Raw genomic sequence first — 13,217 nt, 5'->3', positions numbered from 1 at the left:
AATTTATCAGTATGCAAAAAATAAAGGTGTTGGGCCTTTAATTTTTATACAATATATAAAACAAAAACATGACCCATGGAAATAAAAGCACAACTCCCTCCAAAGAGCCCTTTATCATTCAGCGGATGAGAATAAGCTATATCCTCCTTCCAGAACCAACATAACAAGCAAAATTCTCGAGTACAACCACATGTATCTTTTACCTCTGAGATTTAAACTCCTTCATGATGTCAAGGAAGTCATTGTAGACCTGAGGCTGACTACCAAACTGCAGCTTCACTTGGTCAAGGTAGGACAGTGCATCCTCCACCTGAGGCAGGGACAAATCTCAAGGTTATTAAGAGAAAAGCCAGCCAAGAATTACTTCTAAAAGACTGATTTATACCTAAATAAAATCAGCATATTAAATGAAATAGAAACATATAGTAAACATACATTAAAAACACTAAAAATTAATATGTGTACCAGTAATATAACTCAAGCTTAAAATTAAAATTAACTCATAAAATCTGTAACCTTGCTTTGAATAGTTTTGCATAGAATTATTAGTGAAGGATAATCACATCCATATGTCATTCACTTATTCATTCATTTATTCATTTCACAAATATTTACTAAGAAGCAACAACATGCTAGGCCAGGCCCAACGTGAGGTCCCAAGGAATTAATGACAAACAAGCCACGGTATGCCCTGCTGTACAGAAGTTCATTCCACATCCAGTTGGGAGTCATAACACAGTGGGCAAGTGGGCAGTCACCAAATGCCCAGAGAGCACATGGGAAGGGCACCCCTCCACACACAAGAAAATAAACCAATCAACCAACCTATGGGGACATACCGGAGGGCTTCCTTAAGAAATGGTGTCTAAACTGAGTCTTATGGATGAGTACAAGTTAGCAAAAATGAAGACCCATGAAGAAAGTCAGAGGAAGCAGCAAGGGCAAAACTGCAGACGGGACACCATCTGGTATATGTGGAAATGTGAAAACAGTTTAGTTTGGCTAGAGGATCTGTGGTGAAAAGAAGAAATGGTGGTAGGAAGAATGATAAGAGATAACACAGGAGACAATGCAAGATCTAGATTCTGAAAGGATCTTGTTAGAAAGCAATTCAGATTTTTATCATCTGCACTTTAGTGTATCAATTTGGCTACAGAGTTGAGAACGAGTTGGTGCAGGAAAAATAGACGATGAAGAGGAGGTAGGAAAACCAGTCATGCTATAAGATTAACTGATGTGTGAACAGGAGTGGCATAAATTATAGTACTGACCAAACAAAAAGAGAGAACTGGACAGATTCAAAAGCTTTTTAGGAGACAGAAGTGACAGGGTTTTGGGGCTGACTGACTGTACATGGAAGATAAGGCAGAGAGGGCATTCACTAAATTATATACCATGTGGGCATTCACAAAGAGGAACAAGTTTGAAGGGCTACAAAGTTACAAGTGTGATCTAGGATAACTTAAGTTTTAGTTACTCAGGAGATATCTAAGGGAACTGCCCACTAGGTGTATCCTACATACTCTGGGATTATTTTTAATTCTATATAACATCAAGTTTAGTAAAGTTTCACAAGTAAACATCTGATTTGACAAGCACTACTCTGGTGACATATTGTGAAACAGAATCTTTATGATCAAATAGGCCATTAAAGAGCAGTAGGTCAAGAGTTGCCCCAACTTCCACTTATAGCCATGGTTAATGAGAGCATTTGTGCTGCCAGAGCACAGTGTGTATACCTGGTCAATACCAACTCATTGGAGGTTGGTCTTTTGGTACTTTATAAATAACATGACAATTTTTGTTGAAATTCAATATTCACAATTTTCCATATTGAAATGTTTCATTAGTGACCAAATTGATGGAACCTAAAACTCAGTAAGTTTGCAGAAGGGAAAGACTTTGGAAGATAATGAAGAATAGTATTTACAGTCACAACAGAAGAGTTATCAAAAATAAACATACAAAAAATCAGAAACAAAAACAAGCACCCTATGGTGTAATATAATAAATACACAGAGAGCAAAAATGCTGAAACCTGAAGAAGGAAAGTATATGTGATGTATGTGTGTCTGGAAGAAAAAGGTACAGGTCATAATGAACCACTGTTTAAAAATTAGTATAGTACAACTCTTTTATAAAAGCATGTATACAGTTCTAGAAATCATTACTTAGAAGAACACAACTTGGAACAAATCATTTGAAAGCTACAGGTTTAAGGAGGCATGTGGGGAAGGTCTCAGATTCTGCTGATGCATCTTCCTGGCTCACTTCAACAGGCATTTATTAGTAAAGTCCCCAACCTCCTGAAGTTCACAATCTTGTTGGGGAGACAAGCAAACAACTGTAAAGAGAACTTGCTAAATATGTGCCAAATATGTATGCTGCTGGCATTCAACAAATAACTAAATCACACCAAGCATGTCTCAAATTATTCAAATCTTCCTTGTCATCAATCTGCCAAAGACAAAGAAGAAAGTATAGACAATGTTGAAGTATGAAATAAGCTAAGAGTTCTCACTGAACATTTCCTTATTATAGAATATAAATGGTTTATTGAAGTTGGTTCAAATGCTTGTAAAACATTTTAAGACTGACCCCAAAATAGCAAGCAATATGAGAATATTAAATGAAATTAACATGGAGGCACAAGAAACCATTTTACCTCTCCTTGTTAGAAAGGAAATTCAACAAGTTATTATGTTCAGGAACCACATTCAGGAGCTTGTAACTAAGAGAACAGAGCAAGAACACCTAACTGGACCTGTGACTCACTCTATAACCCCAACTCTAAAGCCCTTTCTTGCTTCCTTGACAGCACCTGTAAAACATACAAAGCACACTCTATATACTCATAGCCAAGTGAGGAAGGAGAATAAAATAGGTGCTATGCTTTGACAGGGCTGACTGGAAAAAGGATACAGAAATAAATATATATTTTTTGTTAGTTTAATAAGTAAGTTATAGGTGCTTTTGCAACATTAAGGTATTAATTGCTGAATACAATATTAATATGGAATTTAGTCACACCAAACCAACTTAAACATTTTTTTCAGGACTCAGTGAAGTGCTAAGTCTGTAACAATAATACATTTTGGTATACAGCCACCACTCTACAAACAGAGAGTAAAAATGTTTTAAGGAAAACATTGATATAGCTTATAAATATTTTCCCAAAGACAGAGCCCAGAGTAAAGTTCCAGGCCCAGATAATTTCTACTCTCTTTAGGACTATGTTTATGCATAGTCAACTCGTAATGACTTAAGCTAATATACAGAGTAAATTTCACAAAATCCCTCTATATAGCTTAGCTTTGGTGTGCTTTTATTTATGCAACATTTAATTTCTTTAGGCCAATGTTAAAGTTCTTGAGAACCCAAACAATGAGGGCAGGAGTCAGGGAGAACTAGATTAAGTACCAAAAAATGAGAGAGATGAAATATCTGCTACACATGATGTGTCTTTTAAGGGTACATTGTTCATTCCTACTTGCAAGCTACTTGATATAATTACAATTGTATGACCAAATAAAGATCCAACATCTTATCTCTTTATAGGTCTTCAGTTTTATACTTCTTGCACTTGATTTCAAATTTTATATAAAAACTAGGGGAAAAAAAAGAAATCTGGAAAACTTACTACCATAATCACACATTTGGAAAAGTAAGCCTCAAGTAAACAGAGAGAGAAGGTTAGCTGGAAATGAAAGTTTCATTTCTCCACGGATGCCTCATGAATTTCAAAGTGTTGAAAACCTACAGTAGATCTATACCCAGTAGATCAGATGAAAACACTGACTTTTTATTTACAACGATAGCCTTTCCCAAACTTCATAATGGTTTCCCCAAAGGAGCATGTGATTTACTAAGGATGGACTTGATGATGCTAGCCAATTCAGCTAGTCATAAAGAATAAGATTAAACCATAATACTTGGCTCCATTTACCATACAGGACTGTAGTCAACCATGTGTATGTTAATAAAACCTTATTCCATGCTAAGAACTAAAGAGTTCAAAAGCAGGCATCCAAAAAATGGACATTATTTCATATGAAAATAGCTCCTCAATCCTGGAACGTTTGAACACCACACATTCATCCCCAAAACATCTCTTGAATGTATTCTCTGGATCAGGCACAAGGTGCTAAGACAGGAAATATAAATAGGTTTCAAAACAAAAACAAAGGAAGACTTCTTGTCATTCACCCCCCGGCCTACTGTGAACAGCTGTAACACCACTAGTAACAAGCTGAAGCCAATGTTGCCTGCTAAGAGAGAAATGGAAGGGGCGGAACACCACCTTGAGTCTCTGAAACTGCTGCTGTCCCTGCACTGGTGCAACTGGTGGAGCTGGATGAGCGTGGCTCTGGACCACCTGGCCTCCGTGGGGCTGCACAGCAGTGGGGTGATGATGGCTGCTATGCACCGCTGCGATGGTGGGCCCATGACTGCTAGAGCTCTGCGGCACTGCTGAAACCTAGAACGGACAAAACACTGATGAGAAGCTTCAAGGCCTGTGCATTCTTCCCCAAATGCCTCTAACGAACACACACACAGAAAAGATTACCAGAAACCCAAATTTCCCACAAAAGGGAATTGGTGAAAAAATTATAGCCCATCCATCTTATAGCAGAATTCTACAGCTATTAAAAATTATATAGCTTGGTATATCTCAAACTATCTGTGGCAAAGGACCAGTTTTTCTTGTTTCTTAAGTTCCGATTCTTCATGGACTACTACTTTTATGAAATACAATAAAAATGAATTACTATATATAATGTGAGATAAAAATACATAAGCCCCTATTTTTTATTACAAGGTTCTACAGACACAAAATTACAATGTCCAATTACTAAAGAAGTTTCTAAACACTCCATTTCTGTACTTATCTCATTACAGACTAGTATGAAAGTATTCACATCAACCATCTGTGGACCACAGTTTGAATAGCACTGATAGAGAGGCAAATATTTTAACACTTAAAAATGTTCACAATCCATAAACTGAATGTATTCATGTGTTGCATATGGATTTAAACTTTTAAATAATTTTTTAAAGCACATTACACAAGGCAGTATATATAATATACTAAGGATAAATTAGGAGTTTGGAATTAACATATACACATACAAGCGCAGAAGAATTGATGCTTTTGAACTGTGGTGTTGGAGAAGACTCTTGAGAGTGTCTTGGACTGCAAGGAGATCCAACCAGTCCATTCTGAAGGAGATCAACCCTGGGATTTCTTTGGAAGGAATGATGCTAAAGCTGAAACTCCAGTACTTTGGCCACCTCATGAAAAGAGTTGACTCATTGGAAAAGACTCTGACGCTGGGAGGGATTGGGGGCAGGAGGAGAAGGGGACGACAGAGGATGAGATGGCTGGATGGAATCACTGACTCGATGGACGTGAGTCTGAGTGAACTCCGGGAGTTGGTGATGGACAGGGAGGCCTGGCGTGCTGCGATTCATGGGGTCACAGAGTCAGACACGACTGAGCGACTGATCTGATCTGATAGATAAATCAGATAACCAACAAAGACCTACTGTATAGCACAGGGGACTATACTCAGGATCTGGTAATAAACTGTAATGGAAAAGAATCCTGTACACACACACACATGCACTGTGCTGTACATCTGAAACTAACACAACACTGCAAATCAACTATACTGGCATAAAAAATTAACATTCAGGAAAAAACACAGTAACATTTTAAATCCTAGACAACAAATATATAGTAAAATGTGACCATTTTATTTTGTGATGGTAAGGTTATAGAATATTTTTATTTTGTTTTATTCTGTATATTCTTATTTGTTCCTGGAGTGAAAACTCCAAGTCTCTAGCCACTGGACTAGGACTCAGGTAATTCCCCTCATTTACTATTTTAAAATAAAGAATTTTTAAATTTTCCAACCTGTTCGTGGTCTAACATGAAACATATTTCTTATCTATTCTCTCTTGTCCTCTTAAAGGTTAGGGTTAAAATAGAAGTACAGACCCCTTTCCTTCTATTTCTATTGCAAGAAGTGTTATATAAAATTTCCAAAGCTTTAAAAATTTTCCTATTTCAGAACTTTAATCACTACAGAAAACAACTAAGGACAATACACCTGATATGCCACATCTCCAAGGTAAGGAGACTAAATAATATGACACTTTAAAACAATGTAAACTAAGTACTACAACTTAAGAATGTTTTTTCCCCAAGTCCCCACAGATTTACAAAGATTACCCTGGGCAGAGCAGAAGGTGGGAAATAGAGCAACTGTTTACAAATCCACAGAAACAATAAACATTAGAAGTAAAAAGAAACTAGACGATTCGGAAAGCTCTAACACTTGTAAGAAGAGTTATATGTTTCTGAGCTTTTAATATTATAACATGCATATACTGAACGGGTTTTTCTAAGACTTAACTAGCATTTACAAATATTTGTGATGGCTGGTTTTATAAGAGCACATTATAGTTTCTGGTATAGGAATAAATGTGATTATCCCAGGTGTAGGAGAAAGTCGTGAACTAGTTCAGACGAAAGTAATCACCCAAGGAAAACACGCCACCTTCCTTTCCTCCAAGTCCTAATCTAACGATGTGATCTGTAGCAGTCCTCTGACTGCCCCACCCGGCCCCATACGAAGGCACTAGGAGGAGTGACAGCTAAGGAATTACCATTTCCTACTTCATCCAGCTTTCCCTCTTCCTTGACTGTTTTCTTATAAATTCCTAGATATGGAGTTGCTAGGTAAAAAAATAACAACTTTGATACAAACTATCAACTCGCTGTCAAGGAAGATTAAACCAATTTATATTACCAGTACCAGCCAAACCTTTTTATTTTTTTCATTTTTACTTTATTTTTTCTGGCTGCACCACATGGCTTGCAGGGGCTTAGTTCCTTGACAAGGGACTGAATCCGTGCCACAGCAGTGAAAACCCAGAATTCTAACCACCAGGCTACCAGGGAACTCCTGTGCCAGCCCAACCTGTGCCTCTCTAGACTAGTTACATAAGTTATGGTTCTGACTGACCTGGAATGGAATATTATATAGGCAATGATTTTTTAAAAATTACTTGGGATGTGCACTGGTGGTCCAGTGGCTAAGACTCCAAGCTCCCAATGCAGGGGCCCAGGCTCAATCTCTGCTCAGAGAACTAGATCCCACATGCCACAACTAAGAGCTCACATGCCACAACTAAAGATCCCACACGCTGCAGCTAAGACCTGGAGCAGACGAGTAAATAAATATATATATATATAAATATATTTTTTAATTACTTGGATCTATACATATATTCAAGTGGAAAGTTGTCCACTACATATTAAGTGCAAAGAAATAACAGAACAGTATACACTATATGGCCTAAATTATGCAAAGAGGGAAGTGCATCTAAATACTTAGAAAGGTAAATAAACATGCCTGCATATGCAGAGAAAACTCTGAATACCCGAGAAATGCACCCAGTGGGGTTAAGTCTGAGGGCTCAGAGGAGAAAGTCACATTATATCTTTTTTTTTAAACCGTGATATTTACTTTCATAATTAAAAAGGGCAAAACACAAATTTATATTTTTACAAAAAAGAGTGAACAGACACGAGATAAATGATCAGTGTTGATCAGGATATGCAATGACAGGAATATACAGTGCTGGAGTAAATAGAAATAAACGTGGGATAGCTCTGAAATACAATTTGACATTACCTGCTAAAGGTGAAAATGTATGCATCCTATGGCCCAGCAAACCCTCTCCTAGACACTCAAACTTCCTACTGTGTCCTCAGACCTGCAGTTTAGTTCAGTTGCTCAGTCGTGTCCTACTCTTTGCGACCCCATGAACCGCAGGACGCCAGGCCTCCCTATCCATCACCAACTGCCAGAATCTACCCAAACCCTTGACCATCAAGTCGGTGATGCCATCCAACCATCTCATCCTCTGTCACCCCCTTCTCCTCCTGCCCTCAATCTTACCCAGCATCAGGGTCTTTACAAATGAGTCAGTTCTTTGCATTAGGTGGCCAAAGTATTGGAGTTTCAGCTTCAATATCAGTCCTTCCAATGAATACCCAGGACTGATCTCCTTTAGGATGGACTGGTTGGATCTCCTTGCAGTGTAAGGGACTCTCAAGAGTCTTCTCCAACACCACAGTTCAAAAGCATCAATTCTTTGGCGCTCAGCTTTATAGTTCAACTCTCACATCCATACATGACCACAGGAAAAACCATAGCCTTGACTAGATGGACTTTTGTTGGCAAAGTAATGTCTCTGCTTTTTAATATGCTGTCTAGGTTGGTCATAACTTTGCTTCCAAGGAGTAAGCATCTTTTAATTTCGTGGCTGCCAATCACCATCTGCAGTGAATTTGGAGCCCCCCAAAAATAGTCAGCCACTGTTTCCCCATCTATTTGCCATGAAGTGATGGGACTGGATGCCATGATCTTAGTTTTCTGAATGTTGAGCTTTAAGCCAACTTTTTCATGCTCCTCTTTCACTTTCATCAAGAGGCTCTTTAATTCTTCACTTTCTGCCGTAAGGGTGGTGTCATCTGCATATCTGAGGTTATTGATATTTCTCCCAGCAATCTTGATTCCAGCTTGTGCTTCATACAGCCCAGCATTTCTCATGATGTACTCTGCATATAAGTTAAATAAGCAGACCTCCAGAATGGTCTGCAAAAATAAGCAGCTTGCACCAGAATGCAAACCACCTACTTCACTAATAAACACGCTGTTTAATTCCACTGCCTTTTTTTTTAGTTTCCATAGCAAGACCTTCTTGATAAAATATGTACCGCACCAGCTCACAGTCTGGTGCAAGCTTATCTCACCGGGGATTGCCGCTGTGAGTACCACTGCACTAGGAAAACCTGCGAACACTCACTGAAGCCCCTAACAGGAAAAGTCTGGAAACAGCTTGATATTCTATCAACAGAAGAATGGATAAATTAATTGAATATATTCATGTAATTCATAACCAAGTGAAAATTCTACTTAATTGGTCACATACATGAAAATGGGTAAGTCTTAGGAAACACACACACACATACACACAGAAGTCGCTCAGTCGTGTCCGACTCTTTGCGACCCCATGGATTGTAGCCCACCAGGCTCTTCGGTCCATGGGATTTTCCAGGCATGAATACTGGAGTGGGTTGCCGTTTCCACAAAGAATGGGTTAAAAAAAATGAATCAAAGAAGAAAATATACATTTTTACTTTAGATACAAGTTCAAAAATACCCAAACTAAACAACTTTATTGAAGCAAAAGGGACCACGGAAATTCAGGATGAACTTAAAGGTTACAACAACAACACTCTTTTAAAAAAAATGTGTGTGGTAAATACACAAGTGTACATTGTTTACATTATTTTTTATACCTTACATATAGCCCATAAATAGATTTTTAATACCTGAATACTTAATAAAAACTCTGTAACTGGATGAATCACCAGTGTTCCTCCTTCACCCTAGTCCCTTGCTGGGCTCCAGCTTACCTGATAACTGGGTGTCACAGAGTACTGAATCCCTGTGGCTGACTGCATGGTCTCAGACACCGCTTCATACACGGGAGGGGCAGGGGCAAGCACCCGGTGCTGGTGAGGAAAAGCCTCTGCGCTACCAGGAATCCGACGCTGCTGGGCCGCATACACCGGTGACTCCTGGTCATCCAAACGTCGCTTCATTCTGCGCTCATGCTCAGGGATGCACTACAAAACCTGCAGAAACCAAAAGCAACCACATGCAAACCAATTCGCACTCCAATATAACGTGTACAACCAGTTATCCAAAAGTTCAACTCCTGGAGTCAGTGACTGTCTACTGCATCTAGAGATGATCACCGGGTAGTTTAAGTGCATGGGGACCACACACTCCCAACAGTGGACCGATAGCCGAGAGACAAAAATGTAAATAATAACCCAGTTTGAATTACCTTGATACTGCAGAGTTGAAAAATAGCCTCCAATTTAGAAACACACAAATACAGCTTTCTTTATTCTCTGGTTTTCTCAAGTGCCATCATCCCTAATATTAATTATTCACCAGCTCTAAAAACATTCAAGTGTTTCTTCCTAACTCCTCTCAAAAGCTAGCACTATAATTGTGGTCTAATTTTTAAAGTATGAAATGTTTCAACAATTAAATGGTATCACAGAAAGAATACTAGGCCAGTAGTAAGAGGACAATGGTTGTAAACTTGCCAATTCAAGAAACTATGTACATCCCAATAAGCTCCTCCTTCCATGTAAATTTATTTCTTCAAAATTGAAATAAGGTTGAAACTGACCATTAATAAGGTTTCTCCTTATATTCTCAAATCCTAAAGTGATTCCAGAACCCCCCAGTTTAATAATCCCCCTGGATGGGAATACTTCCTTTCCCGCAGCACACTAAGTCTAGTAACACTCTGGCCAGGAATCCAGATGGGTCTTTTCGGAGCTTTTCCAACATTGGTATCATTAATACAAGCATATCAATAAGAAAGAGAGCTCTAGTCAGCCAAAGACAAAATGGGGCCAAGCCCTACCACTTTTCTGGTCACAAAACATAGCTTAAGAAAGATACCGCTGCTGTGGTGGTAAGATTAAAAATACAGTAATAGACTTCACAAGCCACTCCTTTTCCATCTAAAGCAAGATTCTTTTTAAAGTCGGGGGGTGGGGGGGGCGGGGAGTGGGTTACCTACTTTCTAAACACACCCAAATCTCTTCTCCTCACTTCCCGGGGAGTGTGCTTGCCGTGAGGGGAAGCACTCCTCACAAGGACTCCTCAAGGCTGCTTCACCTCGAGGCTGCTTCCCCTCTTCTCCAGCCTCGCCATCATCTTCGGCATGCCTGTCACTCGGGTGCTCGCCCCTGAAAGGGCGTCTTGGGTTGTTCTCACACTCTCACAAACCTAAGTTAGACTCTGACACAGGAGCACAACTGTTTCATCTGCAAGCCAGCCATTTTCAATATTATCTTTCTGTAAATCTCAAGCCATAATTAATCTTTCTGCTGATGATACTGTATTTTTTGCTGTGAGGGATATGAGATCTTAGTCCCCCTACCAGGGATTGAACCCAAGCCCTCTGCATAGGAAGCGTGGAGTCTTAACCACTTAATCACCAGGAAGTTCCTATTGACTATAAATTTAGATCAAAGGACTGTCTCCCAAATTTATATGATAATATGTTGAATTCAGTTAACTGGAGTTGAAAACATACTGCTGATGGCTGCCGAGGGGAAATAATTTAAAATGTCTTAACTGATTATGTCTTCCTAGGCTTTTTAGTATGAAGTAGCATATTTAGCACAGTATTTCAAAATTTTTAAGACATAATAAGTTAGAAATATAGACTTACACATGCTATTTGGTACTTAAGAACTACCAGTCAACTATGAACACTCAATCTCAACCTATTTGGGAGTAAGTCTAATAAATGGACAGAGTAAAAAGTCTTAAAGACTTTTTGGCTGTTACTTCTATGTAAAACCCATGATCTAGATCACAGTTTGCTCTTGGGTTCTACTGGCGTGGAACCTAGATGCTTAAACACACCTGAGATTAATCCCCAGAACCAAAAGCCAGTCAATACCTCATAAATGGAAAACCAAATTTAGATCAGAAGATGAAGGCACAGACTATGGAAAAAAAACTAGAGTACCTGTCAAGACCTGGATTCTAGTCTGAACTGACTTGAAGCTATGTAACTTTGGTCCTGTCTTCTTATTTGCAAAAGGATGTAATTAGACTACTCTGTGCGTGCACACTAGACATGTCCAACTCCTTGCCATCCCATGGACTGTAGCCCGCCTAGCTCCCTTCTGTCCATGGAATTCTCCAGGCAAGAATACTGGAGGGGGTTGCCATTTCCTTCTTCAGAGGCCCTTTCTGACTCAGAAATTGAACCTGAGTCACCTGGATTGGCAGGCAGCTTCTTTACCACTGCCCCACCTGGGAAGCTATTCCCAAATGCTGGTCTGCGGACAAGTCTATGGGGAGATGAAAAAGAAGGGGGAGGAGGCTGCAGTGAATTTTCCAAAGGTTAAGTATTAGAGAACTATGCTTTATTCTGAGATCATGTCCTATCTTTTAGCTATTAAAATATCATTTCCTTTATAAAGTGACTGTGATTCTATAAAGTAGTTAACTTAATTTGCCTCTAGAGTTTGCCTTCCAGACCATCTCTATGATACTGAAGAGGCTGCCCAAGGTCTGTACTTTCTGTGAACTGCCCTTTGCTTCTTTAACAATTGTCACTCTTAATTCTATTCCTGAAATGATTCTCAAATCAATTGCTTCTCCCCTAGTCATACAGGCAACCCCTCATTTTGGGACCTTATCGTCCTTTGTTACCAACACCTTCCAGCCTCTCTCCCATCCAGTCTACACTGCTTTTAAAATGGTTGGCTTCAACTGCAAATCCAATCCAGTTGTAAATCCATCAATCCAGGATTTCCCTGGTGGTCCAGTAGTTAGGACTCGGCCCCTTACTGCTGAGGGGCCTGGGTTCAATCCCTGGTTGGGGAACTAAAATCCCACAAGTCACACAGTACAGCAAAAGAAAAAAAAAAAACCCAAATTCCTTAAGTTAGCCTTCAAAATTCTTTCTCACGGATTGTGAGGACAATTTAACTCACCAATTATATCCTTTCAATCCCACCCTATCATCCAGGTTGTCAAAATGACTTTCCACTTCCCTAAAGAAGCCTGAAGTCTGTAAGCTTCTTCAAGACAGAGTCCTTCCCAACTTTGTCTGTATTTCTCACCTTCCAGACACTCATCACAGATGCTCAAATGCTGCATATGCAGAAGGGAAAGATAATAATTAACATAACAGCAGCATATATTGAGTGTCAATTTACTAGTAATAATTTAATCCATTCAATAACCCTGTAAGCAAGGTGCTACTATTCTCTATTTTATAAATAAGGAAACTGAAACACAAAGATTAAGTAAATTGCCCAATGTTGCACAGCTATGAATCCACGAAACCTGCCTCCAGAGCCTGGATTCTTAACCATCTCACAATCCTACCTCACACAGAAGAGAAGACAAACAGGAAAGAAGAGTTCCTTTACTAATTTAACACACACACACGTTGAGCAACTTCTGCTTTAACTTCTCACACACTTACTTACTTACTTACTCATTCATCCTTTCTTCAGCCTTACCCAACAGCAGGCATGCTCTGGCAACACTCATTCATTCATTTAGCAAATATTTAGATATGAA

At 39.1% G+C, this 13,217-nt stretch overlaps 1 protein-coding gene across 2 annotated transcripts in view; it reads right to left on the bottom strand.

Moving 5' to 3' along the window:
* The window catches only part of SIN3A (SIN3 transcription regulator family member A), a 67,364-nt gene that overhangs the window by 36,235 nt on the left and 17,912 nt on the right, over nt 1-13,217 (bottom strand). For both annotated transcript variants that reach the window (XM_015459266.3, XM_002696631.5), the window contains exons 2-4: nt 9,497-9,718; nt 4,301-4,477; nt 204-310 (exon numbers count right to left, since the gene is read on the bottom strand). In XM_015459266.3, the coding sequence (XP_015314752.1) occupies nt 204-310; nt 4,301-4,477; nt 9,497-9,685 (473 nt within the window). In that variant the 5' untranslated portion in view covers nt 9,686-9,718. The remainder of the gene's footprint in view (nt 1-203; nt 311-4,300; nt 4,478-9,496; nt 9,719-13,217) is intronic.

The sequence above is a fragment of the Bos taurus genome, chromosome 21 (assembly GCF_002263795.3).
Source record: "Bos taurus isolate L1 Dominette 01449 registration number 42190680 breed Hereford chromosome 21, ARS-UCD2.0, whole genome shotgun sequence".
In the NCBI taxonomy this organism is placed as follows: domain Eukaryota; kingdom Metazoa; phylum Chordata; class Mammalia; order Artiodactyla; family Bovidae; genus Bos; species Bos taurus.
This window is presented reverse-complemented; position numbering and strand designations above follow the sequence as displayed.